The sequence below is a fragment of the Nicotiana sylvestris genome, chromosome 2 (assembly GCF_000393655.2).
Source record: "Nicotiana sylvestris chromosome 2, ASM39365v2, whole genome shotgun sequence".
In the NCBI taxonomy this organism is placed as follows: Eukaryota; Viridiplantae; Streptophyta; class Magnoliopsida; order Solanales; family Solanaceae; genus Nicotiana; species Nicotiana sylvestris.
Window position 1 is genome coordinate 7,992,862 of NC_091058.1, and position 18,972 is coordinate 8,011,833.

Below are 18,972 nucleotides of genomic sequence, written 5' to 3' on the forward strand. Positions count from 1 at the left end.
AAATGGAAGAAGATACTAGATAGTTTAAATAGTTTTCCTAGCTAAGAGTAGATAGCTTATGAATGTAAGTGCAAAAGGTAACACTCTTAGATAGAAAGAGATAGAGATGACTAGTTCTTGAGTCCAAATGAAACTAGCGGCTGTAAATATACAATTTTGATTGAATAAAATTTTTACTTTAACCAAAAAAATTAATCATAGAATTATGGGATCTTTGGTTTTTTCCCCGTTTTGGATCTTGGTTCATCATACTAAAATCTTGATATGCTATGTGTCATTTAAAAGATTTGTGGTTGTAAGATGGATAAAGTCTTTATAGTCAAGTAACATGGAGTCTATAATAAACCAAAAATTGTTGTTAAATAATGTATAATTTTACTTCATTAAATTGATTTGACCATCGCAAGTTAAATTGATTTGAAGTAAACATACCGTGCAAATAATTTCTTGTCTTACGTTTTAGGCTCAAAAGCAAGTAAAACTACCGAAATATATAGAAATAATTTGTTCCATTTTGATATCGAGTCAAATTTTCTCGAAGAATCCTCGGGCATTTTTGCACCATAGGCAAGTAACAAAAATTAACCATCAAATTTTTATAAGCGGTTTACCTTTGAAAGAAATGGCTATGCGCATCTTACGATATTGTTTGAGCAAAACCATTCAGTATTTAAACAACATTTTTTCACCAACAAAGACTCATATTTTTAACGCTGTTGCTTTCGTAAGTTGCAACAAAGAGGGTTTGACCCCTAAAAAACAAAGGGTTTGACCCAATTAAGACCTTCTTCCATAAATTTTAGAAAAACAACAACACATTAATTCTTTAGATAATTTCAACTGCAATTCTTAGTTAATTAAATTATTTTTTTTTCTACAGCTAGTCTTCCTAAAAAAGGAAATATACTTAAATGGGAGGACCTAAGCTGATAAATTTGTCTCTGTTTCTATTTTCCACTTTTTTGGCTATAATTCCAAGCCTAAATGGTCACATTGGTAACTTTGATGAAGTGTGGCGGAGGCGAGCCCAAGAAGCTGAAGAATGGGCCCTTAAGGCCTATGAGCCCGACCCGGTTAATGTCACCCTTGCTTTTGCCAAGCAAACTAGGGAGTACGTTAATTAATTTCGTGTCTTTTTCTAATTTCTATTTTCTGAATGTTTGTGGTGTACATTTACAAGCCTTGTAATTATAATAACATAAAATATTAAAGTGACATTTTTCCATAAAAGATGCTGTGATATTTGCAAAAGTTTTATAAAGACGTGATTGTTTAAGTTTTCTTCAACAAGTTTTAAAATATTAAGTATTTTTTTCCAAAATACTGTTTTTTATTTAAGAAGGTTTTTGAGAGTGTCTTTACGAGAATGATTTTTTTCCTACAAAGCTTTATCCAAAAAAAGACTATTTAATAATCTATTCTATCTGTTTCATTTTATATGATACTACTATATAATTTGAGGAGTTAAAACTATTTTTCCCTTCGAGACTACAACTTTTTTGATACATTTAAATGTTACAATTTGTAGCCATTTTTATGTAGTTTCTTACTATCTAAATTTTATTTCAAAAGGATGAAGAAATTTAGAGATGATAGCTAGCAATTTCTTATTTTATCAAGATTTTAATTAGGGATAGTTACTTAAATAGTCGTCCAAATTCAATGTTTACTTTTTAATGTTGGTATACATAGACTATACATTAATTATATACAGTTATACATATATTATACAAGCTGGTATACATAGATTATATACAGTTATACATATATTATACATGAATTACATTACATATTATACATTCGTCGGCTATTTCGATTTTAAAAGATTAAGTGGGCGATTATTTGGGTTAATTCTTCTTTCAAAACAGGTCAATGAAGGAATTAAAGGAAGTGAACAAGCTATCAACGAATGAAACAAGGAGGGAATTAAGAGGTTTTCACAAGATATACGCTGGGCCTTGTTTAGTCACCAATCCCATTGATAGGTGCTGGAGATGCCAAGGTAATTGGGCCGACAATCGTAAAAGATTAGCAGATTGTGCAATGGGCTTCGGTAAAGGGACCACCGGCGGCAAAGCCGGCCAATTCTACGTCGTCACCGACTCTTCCGACGACAGCAGCAACCCTAAGCCGGGAACCCTACGTCACGCTGTCATTCAAAAGGAGCCATTGTGGATCATTTTTGCAAAAAGCATGACCATTAGATTACATCAGGAGCTCATAATGCAAAGCGATAAGACCATTGATGGTCGTGGTGTTAACGTTCATATTGCATATGGCGCAGGTATTTTTGAAATACAATTTAAGTGCTTAAAATCGCGATTTTAAGCGTTTGAATAATAAGTTCATAAGGTGAACTGTTCAAACTAATTTATAAGTACTTTTTGGTCGTGTGATAAAAATCAAATGTGCTTAAAATTAACCAAAACTCATAATAGTGACCGGTCTTTTCAACTTATAAGCTCTTTTCGATTGATTTTTATTCGTAATATTTTTTCGTTATCATTTTGGAATACCCTTCTTAAATAAAATCCTAACTCTCTCTCCCCATTATATCTTTCAATCATATCTATTCCTTTTCATGCAAAGATACTTTTTTAAACAAATTAATAGCTCGAACGACATTTTCATTATTTTAATTGAAAAGTTGCTTACTAGAGAACACCTAACATGTATATCCAAACACGTAACTTTATGAAATCAATTTCAAACACTTGTTGTTTATCAACTATTTTCAACCAGCTAACACGAACAAAATCATAATTTTATTATGTCTCAATAGGTATCACCTTACAGTACGTGAAGAACGTGATCATCCATGGTCTCCACATTCACGACATTGTCGTAGGCAATGGTGGCATGGTCATAAGCGCGGTGGACCATGTCGGAATAAGGACACAAAGCGATGGAGATGGTATTTCCATATTTGGTTCATCCAATATTTGGATTGATCATGTGTCAATGTGGCGTTGTAGTGATGGGCTTATTGATGCTGTGGAGGGATCAACTGCTATTACCATATCAAATGGACATTTCACTGATCATAATGAGGTGATGCTTTTTGGTGCAAGTGACAGTTCTTCAATAGATCAAAGGATGCAAATTACTGTAGCTTTCAATCATTTTGGAAAGAGATTGGTACAGAGAATGCCAAGGTGCAGATGGGGTTTTATTCATGTTGTTAACAATGACTACACTCATTGGAATATGTATGCTATTGGTGGTAGCCAACATCCCACTATTATTAGCCAGGGCAATCGTTTTATTGCTCCTCCTGACATGTTCAAGAAGGAGGTAAATCAACACTCCATTCTTTATTTTTTTGGGCAATGCTTTCATTTCTATATATACTATCAATATAAAAGATTTTTCACACTGAATCACTCAAATATGTATTCTGTTCATAAAAAGTGAAATTAGTCAGCTGAAATAATTTAGCGCGATCAGGTCATATAAAAGATAACTATAGGTAATCGTCCATAAAAAGCAGGAATAGTAACCTGACAAGTGACAAGTAAAACATATATATGTTAAGTACCTTACTAAAAATGGTTAAAATAAATTGATAAGGTAGAAATTCTTTTATAGTATCAGTGCATATAAACCAAATGCCTGACAAATAAAGTAGGTTAGCTACGCCTACTACAACATGTTAAGATGCACTTACAGTGCAGAAATCCTTTACATTGTCAATGTGTATTTTAATTAAATCCATTTGGAACTGAGGTGTAATAGTTTTGGTGTCTGTATAACTGCTGATCTTTGCATTTATATATGTGCACAGATAACAAAGAGGGATTATGCCCCAGAATCAGTGTGGAAACAGTGGACATGGAGATCACAAGGTGATCTATTCATGAATGGAGCATTCTTTGTTGAATCTGGAGATCCAGATTGGACCAAGAAACACCAGAACCTTTTTGATGGTATATCATCAGCCCCAGGGGAACAAGTCACTTGGATTACGAGATTTGCAGGGGCTCTCAATTGCAGGCCAGGACATGCTTGTTAATTAGGGAGTCATTGACATCACATATATGTCCTTAAAAATTTTACGTTGTATGCATGTATTGTATTAAAGTTACTTTGTAATTTTGAACTGTTAAGTACTACAAAATCACAAAGAAATGAAAAAGGACTAAAATTCATAATATTACCCACTATAAGTTGATGTACTGGCTATGCAACTCTGTGTCAATGTTTTGGTTCGCCAATTTAAATGCAATTTCTATATCAGTACGCAGTCTGTTAACAAACTATAATATAAAGAAAAGGGGTCACAAACCATTCAACGAGTTTGAAAACAAAGGAGAGACCCTGACTTGTAGGTATAACGAAAACCAAATTACTGTATATTCATAACCTAGTTCTAAAATAAATGTAGGCTGTGTTACGGTCAAATTATATTTCTTCTGTTTGGGAGGGATACTAGACGTTTATCCTTAACTAACAATTTCTTCAAACGTAAAGTAACCGTGAAAAAAGCTAAACTTTGCTTGTTGGTTCATAAATAATCAACCTGCCATGTTACAAAAATGTAAGAACATATATTTCTTACTAATTGCTGCAATACATGTTTTAGTACGACTAGCTTGGTTAGGTAATTCGACGAAAAACAGTATCTAGAAATGGTAAAGAATTTTTTGCTCCTTATTAGTTGTTCCAACTCAAATCCTGGCACGCGGAGTATCTACTGACTAAAAAATTTCCGGCTTGTAAGAGTTGGAATTCTTTTGGCCTATCCCTTTGGCTTTCTTCCGAAATACAAATATTTTCTCCTCGTTTGTCCTACTTGCCACGGACCATGGCCAAGCGGCCAGCGGCAATGAAGTGAATATTAGTATATAATATACCAAAACAATACTGACATTTCGTTTGAAAATTTGGATGGAAGATGATATGATTTCTAAGTCTCAGATTTTTAACTTGCTATGCATGATATCCACTATCCGCTAGAACGTGTTTCAATAGATGATTGGCACTCACTGGAGTGACGCTCATGTAAAGATCACACCAAACAATAAAACTACCTCTTTATATTCTTAAACATATGTGAAGGATAATTTATGCAGTCGGCTCCTAGATTATACCTGCTAATACAAAGGAATATCTAGAAATACTCAGCAGATCGCAGACAATTAGATTCGTAGGCTGTCATAAATAAAAGTGTCTCACGACACCTATTTCTCATCTGCCCCAAAACTTGAGCTTCACATACACTGTAAAGAGATCCTTCCCACTACGAGCCCTGATTGCTGATTAGGCACGTCGACCTTCAAAGCTCCCACTCCCAATCTAAAATAATTTTGCACTTACGAACTCTCAGACTCGTTCCCTGAATCCATGGCGGTCGACTGGGGGTTCTTGTAACCACTGATCTGCTCGCTGTAGCGCTTCTTATCTGCCTTAGCCATTGCCTCATAGGGTTCTTTCTCCTCAGCTGCAAAATCATTAATCCAACACGTGAGCCAACGTTGTATTAACTGCCTTAAGTATAAAATAATTAAAGAAAATAAAAACACAAACAAACTGCAACAAACACGACCAACATTGTGTCAACCCCCTTTAACTGTAAAATAATTGAAGCAAATAAGACAAACACAACGCCACAAAATAACCAACCTGACAGCTTGTTCCATCTTTCACCAAGAACCTTCCCAGTCTCCGTGAAGGTGATTCCAGGAAAACTTTTCTTCACACTCTACAAAAACAAAGGAAAGGCAAGTGAATGAGACATTACAACCATGTATCTCAAAGCAAGTGAAGCACACCAACTTAACGAACAAGCAGGTTACCATATATCTTGACACCACGTGGTTTGTAATTTCCATCATAAATATAATGTGGAATAAAATGCACAAAGCTTATTACAGATATTGACTAGGGTAGGTTGAATTGCTTGGGCGAACTGGACTGCTAACTTTGGCCAAGAGTTTCATTTGAAGGAGTAGCGTAAAGCTGGTATTCATGGTGATGCCAAGATGGGGAACTATGCAGCTGATTGGGTGGGTCTTGGCTTCACTGATAATCATGCGACATGTTCTACTGGATAACATATGTTCTTCCGGAGGGAGGTGGAAAGAGAGCTAAAACCATTAAAAAATGACGGAGATGGAAGCGGCAAAGGAGACAGTGACAAGCTGGATACAGATTGAGAAAGAAGTCGATAGTTTTGTAGTTGTGGATCAAATGCATCCCAAAACCATGATCATTTATTTTACCTTGTTGGAGTTGTTTAGACACACAAGGGACGAGGGTATGTACCAGATATCATGTTCATACTATATATTATATATAGATTGTGAAAAGGAATTTTCACTAGATTTGCAAGATACATGTGTACATTTGGTGGCACGCGGTAGTCAGTTCTGAACCTACATAATATATTGAATGTTGCAACTTTTTCTTTTTGGGATGAAGTATATTGAATGTTGCAACTTGCAACCATGGGGATGTTGTGTTTTATGTCAAGAAATGAGGACTAGGGAAAATACTTGTTTTTGGTTGACATGTCCAAAAACATTTTTGTGTAGAAAGCTAGATTAGACACGCATCACCGGGTACTTGCTTTTATACATCTGAAGAGGAAAGAAGACATTGTCTCCTTGAAAAATGAACATCATCATTTTCAAGAACTGTCATCACAAAATGCTGGGAACAGACCACATAATGCAGGGAAAAGTCATTTATTTACTAAGACTACTAAACTCTTACCATCAAAGTTCAAGCAGTATGAGAAACACAGAGATAAGAAATCCAGTAACAGAGCACCTACCTCTCTTTCACTCTGTGAGAAGAACATGAAAGCACTAATTGCCCTCTTCGGAGCATTTGGATCCTTCTTCTTTTTCTGTTTCTTCTTCTTCGATCCATCATCATCTGCCTTTTTCCTGCTTGCAGATGGCTTTGAAACAGTAGCCTCCTTTTTGGGCTTCTTTGCAGGTTTCTGAAGTCACCATACATGAATGTCCTCATATTTTGCCAATTTGCAGGTTAGAACTTGAAAATATATAAATGTGAAAGGGCAATTTTACCTCTTTTTCACCACCACTATCACTGGCATCAGATTCATCCCCTCCAGAATCATCAGTAGGAGACCCTCCATCATCCTTGTCAAGGACAAAATCTTCGTCCTGAAAAGTTTATGAATGTCAGACAGGCTTTCAAGTATTTTTCCACAACACAAAGGGTAAGAAAAAGACACAATCCAATAGACACCCTGAAAATGATTTAGAAAAAGATAATCAGGGAGTTTAAGAAGATGAAATTAACTCAAAATTACAAATAGGTATGATTACCTCTTCATCACTATCATCTCCACCGGCTTCATTCTTAATACGCTCAAGATGTGGATCAACAGCATCATCTTCATCAGGCAAAACAGGAACACCTTCTGTAGCCCGAGCTTCATTAAGGTTCATTATTTTCAGACCCTTTGAACTGCAATCAATAATTGTGTCAGAGAGACAAAGTAGTCTTGTTATCCCCAAATTGAGAAAGAAGGAAGGCTTGAAACTCAAGCTAACCTGATGAAATCAAAAAGATTGTGGTACTCATTTCTCTGGATATTCCGGAAAAGATGTTCTTGTTCAGTCTTCAGTCTGATGAGAAGATCAAAGTAATGCATGTTGGCTGTGCCCGCAGCGTGCCTCTCAAACTCCACATAATCAATCTAATTGCATAACGAATTAAGTCAAATATTCAAGAATGAAAACGTATCACCCACAAGATTATCAGCTTTACAGCAACTTGAGTATACCTCCTCATGCAGTATAAGAGTTGGTGGTTTAGGTAAAAAGAAGAAACTCTTTTCAAGAGGATAGAGAAGTCCATCTTCAGCTTTCAATGAAGACTTCACCGCATACCCATCTTGACTGCTACGGAACTTCCCTGGTTTAGTGACTTTGGCACCAGACAAGCCGCGTAAAATTTGAGTAAAGATGTCATGGATAAGACCCTGGTTCATAAGACAGATAAAATGCAAATAAGTAAACAACACCAAACATGTTCCATAACCTTAAGCAACAAAAAGCAAATATAATGAACTTGCATTTCTATTTTTATAGTTGATGCAAATGACTGTAAACACAATCAACTAATTACCTTGTAACCCGGAAGCAGCCTATCTTTGTATTTCGCATTTAATAGATCTTCACTCAAAGCCAGCGAAAGGTCAACGACATTGTCTGTCTCAAACTGGTAAGACAAAAAAATCAGCAGGTTGATACCAAAAATAGAATGTACGTCATTATCCATCATACATCAATCAATACCTGCAATACAATGTGCGGATACAAAGTTTGCCCCTTCCTAATCGGAGGATCAAGAGTGATAACTACTAGAGTGTGAGGTTGGTTATGCTGCAAAAGCAGAGAAAAGTTTGATAAGACGATTTCAGAAGACTGCATGAAGAAATATAAAAGAGTTTGCATAACTAGAACATTGAAAGGTGCTAAAAAGGGGCTGAACATAGAAATAACCTTTGGCAACAAAAAAATACGGACTACGCTGCTGTATTGAATTTTAAAGTCATTGGCTTGCCCTTGCAAGCGCAAGAATGAGAGATGAAGCTCAACATTGTAACGGCCCCTGCAGCATATGGGCATATGTCAATAACTCTGAAGCAAAAAACAGAGAGAGATAATAAATGACATGAAAAGCGCTTAACCAACCTTGGAGTAAGTATGGCAATGCCATCAAATGTGACAACAGCTTCCTCACCTCCGGCACCAACATCAGCCATCGACATGATTTTGTCCCGGAAAACCTATTAGGCACAATCATATTACTCAATCTCTACCAAGAGAAGCTACTAAGTCATGGAAGGGATTAAGGATCCCATCCAGTGAATTCAAAGAATTGATGCGCCTTTGCTTACTTGAGCAGGAGGCCGGTTTTCATCACCAACAAACTGAGTGTTTGAATTAGGGATGTGAAAGCTGATTTCCATCAGCGAGTCTTTCTGCAATCAATAGAAGTGTGGCTTACTAAGAATAGAGTGGCTTCAAAGCATGAATCAAGAAGAGTGCCGCTCAAGTAGATTAGGCATGACAACCAAATTAGGAACACATAAATGTCAAATGTAAGAAAATGAAATCCTGAGAAATCATTGACGAGAGTGAGTAACCTCATTAGCCCCAGTTGTATCATCTACATGGAACTCCAACATGACATCATTTTTTCCTTGAAGCTGTGTTTGTGAAACATCTGCTAATGATATCTCAAATGCTTGTTTTGAACCAACAAGAAAAGCAAGCATATTCCCTGCAAAAAGTGGCACAGAGTCAAATATGTAGACAGAAGAAATACTAGGATAACAGCTCTCTTCAGTATTAGCTCTTGCTCCCATATATGATCTGTTGCAGAACTATAAAAAGCAATATGGGCGGTCTGAACTTTCCATTTAGGCCACTCTCATTCAACCAATGAAGTTGAAGGTAGGGGTGTCAATGGATATTAGAAAACCAACTAAACCGACCGAACCGTACCGCACCGAACCGATTTTTAGGTTTCTTTAAGGTTTTTATATAAATCTATAATTGTACCGATAATTAGGGTAGGTTTTCTATTTAATAAAAATAAACCGAAAAAATACCGAACCGTACCGAATAAATTTTACATGTGAAAAATATATTCATATAGCAAGTTTACATAAAGTATTAAATTTTTCATTGGATCTTGGAATTATGAAAACTGCTACAAGCCAATAAGTAATTAAACTCAAAATACTAATTCCTAAAACCTATTCTGGTACTTATACTTAAACTAAGCTATTTCAAGTATCTTTATTAGCAAGACACAAAGTATTCTAACGATTATGAGTAGCAAACTACAATGTTTGAATATGTTTCCTTTTATATAATTTAGATTTATCTTTTTAAATATTTAATATAGACTTTATTCTTGAGTCCCAACTTGGTTAATATCTTTCCACTCGTGTGATTTATATTTTCTTTGCTTTTACTTGGTTTCTTTTACGTTGGTGTCGAATAGTTGTGTATCTATACTCTAGCCATCTTTCATGTTTTTTAATTCACTATCCTTTAAACAGTAAAAATGTCTAGAGAGTTTCGCGCTAAGTCCTATAAAAGAACGTACGTTATTGCATTCTATTTTTACTAATGAATTTTATATGACAATTAAAAAATACCGAAAATTAACCGAACCGTACCGATACCGAAGTGAAACCGACATGATTGGGACGGTTTCGAAAAGTCTAGTTTTGGTTATACATAATAAAATAACCGAAAAATTGGTATGGTACAAATTTTATAAAATAACCGGCCGAACCGAACCATTGACACCCCTAGTTGAAGGCATAAAAAATCGGTTTTTTGGTATAGTTAAGGTTAATATCAATTACCACTCATTTACACAAGAAGAGAAAACATGTATGTCAAGCAAAAGAAAATCAAGGAAGCTAGTAAATTTATGAAGGGAAAACATCTGCCAACCATTTAGATCAACTTCTCCCCAATTTTTTCCACTAACTGATAGCTGCTTTTCCTCCGGAGATATTCCGCAAGTATTCTGGAAATAGGTGGTCAAACTCGCAACATCCTGCAAAGCAGTAAAAACACAAACACAATACCAAGGGGCATCAAAAACTAATAACTCAAGATAATAATGCATGACTGTGCGCTATCCCAGAGATTCTCCAGCTACCACATACATTGCAAAGACTCAGAGGTATAAACTTGTACAGATAATTCTACAAATAGCTTGAGAAAGGAACGTTGCTTAAACACCATGCAAAAAACCTCAGGACTTTCTTCCCCTTATTTCTCTTTTCCTCAAAGCCTGTAATTACGGTAATGGGAGCTGCGACACTAAGCACTTCCAATAGCCAGTTCCAAACTAGATATATGTATTTAGTGTCCAAGTTACCCCTAATTCAATTATGTTACCCGTCAACGTGTAAGATTGATAACCATTACAAAGCCAGATGTGTCAGTCCCTGAGTTTTCTGGAACCAAATTACTGTTAAGTTGCTAATTACCATGTACTTACGGCTTGCATTTATTCAAACCAATGATGAACAACTTAGTATATGGCTAATCGTCTATGTCTCTCTGCATTGGTTGAGCTGTATCTATTCTATTACATCAGCAATGAAATAGTTCAAGACGCTGATAAAGTGAAACTTACTAAAAGCACAATAATAAAACACTTGCCTGGTCACGGAAGCCAGTAAATTTGTAGTAAAGACCATCCTTGATCCGTACACCCAGCTGATTAGTTCGAGGAACCTTCATCCAAGTAAGGCCCACTATGTCTTCCTTGTCCACCTCCACAGCCTTACCACCACCTTGTTTCTTCCATAGTATACCTCCCGACTGAACCTTGAGCTGCCCTGGATTCTGCATTTCACAGAGAAGAAAAAAAATAAGTTTTACTATCAATAAATGTGTTAAGAAGCTAGCCCAATTTTTTTTAACCATAGGTAACAAAATATTCCCTTTACCCTTTTTGTGTGTATCCCATAAATTCTTTACTTTTATCCTTTTCTTTTGTCCAAATGTATCCAGATCAGATGGAAACATCCCACAAATACACAAAATTAGAATGTAAAAACAAGAAAAAACACCAAACTGGCAGAACAGCAAATTAGGGTTTATAATCACATCGTAACAAGTTCATAAATAACTAGGAGCTAGGGTTCCAAGTATCCATCTAAAGACAAGAAAAATGATGAAATTATAACAAAACTGAAAATTAGGGTTTAAAACGAGATTTTTACAACAATTTCATCATTAATAGGGGCTCCTAAAGAAGTAAAAATCAAATGGACAGCATCTGCAAACTTGGATGAAGCAACGAGAATAGAAAGAAGTGAGCATGGTCAGAGAATAAGAACAACTCACAGTGCCTCCACGGCCACCGAGAGAGATGTTGTTGAACTGATGACCGTCCGTCATTGCTACGTACACGAAAATGGGAAAATACAGTGCAGCGAGTGGGAAAGCTATGAGAAAAGTTTATATATAGGCAGATGGACGAGTATCAACCTCCTCCCGCGCTAAAATGCATTAGGCGGTTTAGTAAATTGGGGTCAGACCCGAACCGGACCGACTCTTTGCAACTTAGCAGTCCTTTGCGCTAATAGCCATTCATTTCATTCCTTAGCCTTATTTGAGACATCGAGTAGGCCTTGTGGCAAAAATCTAATTTCCCTCTATCTGAATCGTTCTTGGATAGAATGTACTATGCCATGATGTACAAATAGCACATGTGGGTTAATTGGTTTTTTGGTTTTTTATAAATTTATTTTTAGTTTTATGATCCTACCTCTTTTTTTATACATGAGAGATTTACTTTTATACGTGAGAGATGTGTCTTTTACACGTGAGAGATCTAAAAAGGTCATTTTTTTAAATTCAAAATTGTAAAGGACCATGATGTATAAACAGCACATGTACTATTATACATTAAATTGAATTTTAATCACACAAATTGTTACTCCATAGGAGACTCATTTTTACCTTGGTAGTAACGTATTTATTTATCATGAAAATTTAATTCATGACCACAGTTGCTTCTTCAAAAATGATATTTAAATTAATTAATTCACCTCTTATGATAACAAATTAACAGTCAATTCTCTATTGGTAGTAGTATTCCATAAGTTAATAATCTCTAAATTTTATGGAAATAATTTGGGTTTTTTTCTCTTTTAGCACGCGTCAGAAACTATTTACATTAAATAGCTAAAAAGGTGTGTAAAATTTGTATAATTTTTGTATATACAAAAAATATATATTTTTCGGCTATTATCTTGGAAGCGGCTATATAATGTCATTTTCCCAAATAATTTCGTTTACATGACAGAAAGTAAAATTTCTGACATTAAATTATCCTTCTTATTTACTGGATAATCGAGTGAGGGGAAATTTTAATAGTGCTTATGAATTATCTTTGAATTCTTTCAAGCAATAGAGGTGCTTTAAGTGTATTTAAAACAGTGCATATTAACTTTTCAAAAGAAAATTTAAAGAAATCTGCTTCCGTTTCGCTATTAATTTTTGTTAGACTTAGGTATGTTTGGAAAGCCCGGTGTAATTAATTGGCTGTGTAATTACTAGGATATTAGTTATACATCCCAGTAATTACATAGTATTGTAATTACAATGGCTTATTTATTTGTCATGATGTAATTACAATGTAATTATCTGTATCATATTTGATTGTACAAGTGTAAGTACATAGATAAATAAATATCTTTTCAGATTAACATGTAAAATAATTTTCACTATATGATAAATATTTATATGTATAATAGATATTAAATATTAAATAATAAATATTACGTATTATATGTGTTGAAATAAAAAAAAGGAATTGGAAAGTTTGCCTTATAATTACATCGTGTAATTACACCTAATTTTTTACCCATGTGGCTTTCCAAACATGTTGTTAGGGAAGTGATTATAAGGTGAGAAACTAAACTAATTCATTTTTGCAAAAGTGACGGGCACCCTCGTCTCTATGTAGCAATTATTCGCTCCTTCCGCATTTATTGTAAACTAGTTAATGTGTCCATACTTTGCGCGGTTATAAAAGGTAGTAGTAGTATATTTAATGTAATATCTTCTAAAAATTTAATTGAGATAAAATAGATAAAATTTTGATATATTATATGTGTGTAGGGGTGTATATAGACCTGGTTGGTTCGGTTTTTATCAAACCAAACCAAATCAACTATATCGGTTTGGATTGGTTTGGTTTTGTCGGGTTTTTTCGTTTTTTTATTATATAAATATTATTTCAATCTTACTTTTTGAAATTTTTGATAAGTAAATATATGTTTAATAAAAAATAAAAAAAACGACAAACATATGATCTATTAAAATATTCTTATGGGAGAATTTACTTAGTAACACATGATTGTTATTTTGTTAATCGTATGGCAATAATTTTTCGTTGATGTAAACTTTCAAGGTTAACCGAATTTAATAACTAAACATAAAAAATGCTTATTTACGATCACTACAAATCAGTTTCGGACTTTTGTGCTTTGTGTCATACATATTGCATCATTCTAATACGAAGATAAATTTCAGAATCTTCTTAGAATAAAGAAGTTAAACTGTAATGTCATATATGTTAATCGAAACCAAACATGGAGGTTATGCCAAAATCTGAAAGGAATAGAAAATTTTACAATAATGAAAAATGCGAAAGAGAGGAACAAAAAATAGTCCACTTGTGTGACCGCTAAATGACCTTGACTTTACTAAGTGCCAAAGTTCCAAACTTTTTCCTTGAACTCAATCCATAAAAGATTGCAGGCAAGTTAAAATTATTTTACCATTGATAATTAGGATCAGGAAGACCACCAAAGGCTCCACGAAAGCTGTGATCTCCTTCTCACTACCTATTTCTCCATTATACAAAGCCAAAATAAATGAAATCATCGCGGCACGTAAAAAATCCTTACTAATTTATCAATAAACTGATACAAAATCGACTTTAAAATAGAGAGCCCTTTGCTTCTCCAATTCATTCGAACCAATCTGCCTCATTTTAACAACACGCCGGTTACACATCTTTTTCCGACGCACTTACCCATTAAATTGCTGCTTTCCCCATATTTTTCATCTCATGATTTTCCCGTTTATAACCTCCAATTAACAAACTTTTGTAAAACTCTAGCCAAAATTCTGATAAGCTACAAATTCTCCTGAAATTCAAGTGGAAATTTAGATGTAAATGTCACGATCGGCAAGGTCGCAACAATAAGAAGCTCTAGTAAGTTTTTCATGCCTTCTTAACTCAACTTGATAAAGATCGATCATATCTCTGTATAAAATTTATTGATGGGTAAATAGAAGGAGGAAAAAAACTACCATGACATCCATATCCGTGTATACCAAATTAGGAAAAACGAAGAATAAGACGCACTGATACAAATTCAATAGAGATGAGCTTCAGGTTGTGGTACCTTGTGTTTGCGCAGGAGTACATAGCCGTTATAATCAGTTGGGAAGGAGGTTAGGAGAAGTTTGCACGATAGGCAGTTTAGTCCCATTTACTTTTAAGTTATAGTTTTTATAATTACACATTGACCCCACACATTTAGGTTATCAAAGCACATTAAGGCCCAATTTTGTTCCCAATTCTGGGCAGTGATTGTACAGTGTCAGCTACGTCATTTAAGGTTACAATACATTATTGGTGTATCAAAACCCTTATTTTTGCTGCTCTAAGTTAGCTTAATTTCATGTTCTATCTTTCTTTTCCTTTTCTTTCATTTTACTGTTCCATTGCTTTTCTCACTTTTCTTCTCATTTTTTTGCTACTTAGCTCAGATCGTATCAGTGGTATCAGAGCATATCTTGGCTCTGTGGCTACAATGACTATCAATATGGACGAGGTTATGTGGACACTCAAAAAGATATCCATAGAAGTGTCGACTTTTGCAGCTAGACGGGAATAACTGGAGGCTGCTCAAAAGCAAACCTGTAGAAATCAAGAAGAAGCTTTGAGTGACATAAGGGAGGTACTCAATGAAGTCATACATGATGGGAAGAGACCTGAGAGAGACAAATCAGTGGCCTATAGTGGAGGTGAGCTTTATTCTCCCAATGATAAGCCTTTTGATTTTGGGGACCTGGCTTCACTTAGCTCGCAAAAGGTTAATCAACACTAGCAGTAACCCCATTTCTGTTGCTCCAATTAGAGCTACTTCTATGCCCATGGCACCAGCTTCAATAATGCCTTCAAACCCTAGCTCCTCACCATATAACTTTCCTGCACGATCAACACCAATACAACATGCTCCCTTCCAAACACTTAGCTCTCAGCCACTCCCTCCTCCACTCCCTAGAACAACTACGATGCCACCTCAGTCTTCTCACAAGCAAAACAGCTTAAGTAGGAGCTACCCACATGCTCCCTTTCAGACCCAAGGCTCACCTATGACTATACCACTATCATATAACCATTATGCCCAACACACTCAGTTCCCACCTGCCTACTGTACCCAAACCACTCACATATTCCCTCCTATGTACCACTAGGTGCCCTACCTCCCTACATCACACCCTTATCAGCCTGATCCCACCAATGGCCACCCACATAAACTTCCTTACACTCCCATTATTGACTTATCTAACATCCCTTTTGCTAAGTATCACAAGGTAGAATTTCCTAAGTTCAATGGTGATGACTTAAGGACTTGGTTGTACAAGATGGAGCAGTTTTTTGCTGATGAGGATGTTACAATTCAGCAGAGAATGAAGCTGGTATCCATGCATTTTGAGGGGGATGCCTTACAATGGCACTTATGTTATATGAGGAGTAGGGGACAGTTGCCTCTTCCTACTTGGGAAGAGTACTTGTGGGCACTTTATGACAGCTTTAGGGCTGAGTATTCTGACCCTATGACTGAGCTCATGAATGTCAAGCACATAAGGTCAGTGCAGGATTATCAGAGGGCTTTTATTAGTGTTATCACCAGGATAAACCTAGCTACTGAGCATGCAATCAGTATTTTATTGAATAACTTAAAACCTGAGCTCAGGGATGTTGTTAGAATAGGGAACCCCTGCAGCTTGCCTCAAGCTTATTACCTGGCTAGACTATAAGAGGCAAGTTTTGATGCTTAGAGTAAGGCCATCAAGGGGCAAACTGAAGCTCATCACTCTACTTTTAAGGCAGCTTCAGGATCAAGATTTAGTGGACCTTCTAAAGGAATCATAGCAGAAAGCAAGGGGCCAGTCACTGCTAGCTTTGATAACAATAGGAGGAGGAGACTGACTCTAGCTGAGATGGAGGAAAAAAGGGCTCAAGGAATGTGTTTCTTTTCTGATGAAAAGTTTGTGCCATGGCATAAATGCAAGGCCAAAAGGCATATTTACTCTTTGGAAATTGAAGAGACAAATGCAGTTATCCTTAAAGAAGTAGAACTTGAAGAAGGCATCACAAATCAAAGGCAAGAAGAAGAGGCAATAGAAAGCTGTGAGATCTCTTTAGAAGCCCTGCAGGGTTCTAGAGGATACAAAACCTTAAAGGTCCAAGGGTTCACTAAACATAAACCAATCAATATTCTCATTGATAGTGGCTCCACACATAACTTTATTAATGAGAAGGCAGCTCAGAGGATTAGATGCAAAGTTTATCAGATTAATCCTCAAGATGTATCAGTAGTTGATGGAAGAGTTATCCAATCAGTGAAGGGAAGCTAGGGATTCAAATGGTTGATGCAGGGTGTCATGTTTCAAGATGATTTTATGGTGCTTCCCATAGAAAGTTGTAATGTGGTATTGGGCATTCAGTGGTTGAGCAAGTTGGGGGATATTCAAATCAATTTTGAGAAGTTGTATATGAGGTTTGTGTAGCAAGGCAAGCAAGTTGCTCTACAGGGCATCCAGCCTTCCTTCAAAACTGTAGATGCAAAGGCCTTTAACAACATCAGTGCTTATGATGCCCAGATTTTCATGATTAGGGTGTGCCCAATATCACCTACTGAAGAGAAACAGGATAATAGTTTGGAGGAAAGACCAGCTGAAGTGCAAGCATTACTAGAAGAATATCATGAACTATTTCAGGAACCAAGGTAGTTACCACTTTCAAGGGGAGTATTTGACCATCATATTCCCTTAAAAGATGACAATCTTCCTGTGAACTCAAGACCCTATAGATATTCTCCCTTTCAGAAGGATGTGATAGAGAAAATGATGTCAGAGATACTGCAACGAGGCATAATTCAGTATAGTGCCAGTTCTTATGCCTCTCCAGTAGTTTTCGTAGGGAAGAAGGATGGCTCTTGAAGACTATGTGTGGACTACAGAGCATTGAACAAGCTCACTATAAAAGACAAGTTCCCTATACCAATTATTGAGTTGTTGATACAATACCAACTGTTTTCTAAGGGAAGCAAGTATGTGTTTGCAGCCATCAGAGTTGAATACCTAGGGCACTATATTTTACATTTCGCGTTTTCATACATTAAAGTTTCGTTTTCAGTTAACCGACGTGGACTCAGGGATGAAATTATCTTGAGGTTAATGTATTTATGTTATTTATAACAAGCGATAAATAAGTGTTATGAAGGATAAAGGGACACAAATTAAAGAAAACGAGTTTCGCTGAAGGTGGCCGATTTGGGATAAAATACGGGTCGAGCAATAGCACCCGATAATTATGGACTAGTACCATGCAAGGTACCATATGACCACTGTAGTACGATGTATAAAGTATATTAAAATAAATAAAATTTTAAGTAATTTGAGATAATTCTTAATTATAAGGGTAATTGTTAATTACCGGGTAATGGGACATTACCTAGTTAATTAATAAAATAAGTGGATAAGATTAACCCCTTCTTCCCTTTCAAAAATGTGGCACAAGGCCACCAATCAAGAAAATGACTCATAGTAATTTATGAATAGGTGTCTACCTAAGGATTAAAATAAAATTTAACCAAGATAAGGCTACATTAAATCATTACAGGATCAGAACACCCCATGAATCATTGTTGATATATCAATATTAGTTCAAAAGAAATGTTAGAAGCAGAAGCTAAGTTTCGTTCCAAAAAAGCTTCATAGAATCATAAGCAATTTCATTCAAAAATTTCAAAGAATCAAAAGCAAAATTTCGTTCAAGGATTTCAAAAAGCAGAAGCTTAATCCGATTTTTTTGAGTTCTAAGTTCAATCAATGAAGGTTTTTCAACGGAATATCATATGGAGTTTTCCGTACTCCAGGTATGCTAAGGTCATTCCTTCTTTCTTTTTGGCATGGTCCAAGTTATACAGAAGAAACGCGCAAAGGTACATGTAGGCAAGCTGACGATCCTCCTTCTTAGGATCCTTGATCAGCGAGAGTTGGCGTGCTCCACTTGATCTGGAGCTGCTTTTGATTTTGGTACGATATGTTTGTGTATATATATATATATATATATGGGTATGACGTGGCTCAGTCCCGTCTTTGTACAGTTATATTTCTATTAGAAATCTGTAGATAGTAT

The 18,972-nt window shown here is 35.7% G+C and overlaps 2 protein-coding genes across 2 annotated transcripts; one reads left to right on the forward strand and one right to left on the reverse strand.

Annotated features, from left to right (window-relative positions):
• Positions 1–721: 721 nt before the first annotated feature.
• On the forward strand, positions 722–4,153 carry LOC104247768 (probable pectate lyase P59). The gene is made up of 4 exons (XM_009803863.2): positions 722–1,111; positions 1,869–2,284; positions 2,783–3,294; positions 3,785–4,153. Exons 1-4 carry the CDS (start codon positions 912–914, stop codon positions 4,010–4,012), a joined length of 1,356 nt encoding a protein of 451 aa, XP_009802165.1. The 5' UTR covers positions 722–911; the 3' UTR covers positions 4,013–4,153.
• Positions 4,154–5,016: 863 nt separating this feature from the next.
• LOC104247767 (FACT complex subunit SSRP1) lies at positions 5,017–12,018 on the reverse strand. The gene is made up of 16 exons (XM_009803860.2): positions 11,865–12,018; positions 11,175–11,360; positions 10,455–10,560; positions 9,128–9,264; positions 8,879–8,962; positions 8,673–8,767; positions 8,481–8,589; positions 8,274–8,360; positions 8,104–8,196; positions 7,760–7,957; positions 7,527–7,672; positions 7,299–7,440; positions 7,035–7,133; positions 6,776–6,946; positions 5,623–5,701; positions 5,017–5,440 (listed from the first exon to the last, which is right to left on the reverse strand). The coding sequence occupies exons 1-16, from the start codon at positions 11,916–11,918 to the stop codon at positions 5,313–5,315; spliced, it is 1,914 nt and encodes a 637-aa protein (XP_009802162.1). The 5' UTR covers positions 11,919–12,018; the 3' UTR covers positions 5,017–5,312.
• Positions 12,019–18,972: the final 6,954 nt, after the last annotated feature.

Excerpts from the sequence above, each read along its gene's own strand:
- LOC104247768 (XM_009803863.2), top strand. The coding sequence starts at position 912 with ATGGGAGGACCTAAGCTGATAAATTTGTCTCTGTTTCTATTTTCCACT. Across the intron at positions 2,285-2,782 it reads TCATATTGCATATGGCGCAG|GTATCACCTTACAGTACGTG; the intron begins GTATTTTTGAAA and ends ATGTCTCAATAG. Across the intron at positions 3,295-3,784 it reads CTGACATGTTCAAGAAGGAG|ATAACAAAGAGGGATTATGC; the intron begins GTAAATCAACAC and ends ATATGTGCACAG.
- LOC104247767 (XM_009803860.2), bottom strand. The coding sequence starts at position 11,918 with ATGACGGACGGTCATCAGTTCAACAACATCTCTCTCGGTGGCCGTGGA. Across the intron at positions 8,197-8,273 it reads ATCCGCACATTGTATTGCAG|TTTGAGACAGACAATGTCGT; the intron begins GTATTGATTGAT and ends TTGTCTTACCAG. Across the intron at positions 7,673-7,759 it reads CTCTTATACTGCATGAGGAG|ATTGATTATGTGGAGTTTGA; the intron begins GTATACTCAAGT and ends TTATGCAATTAG.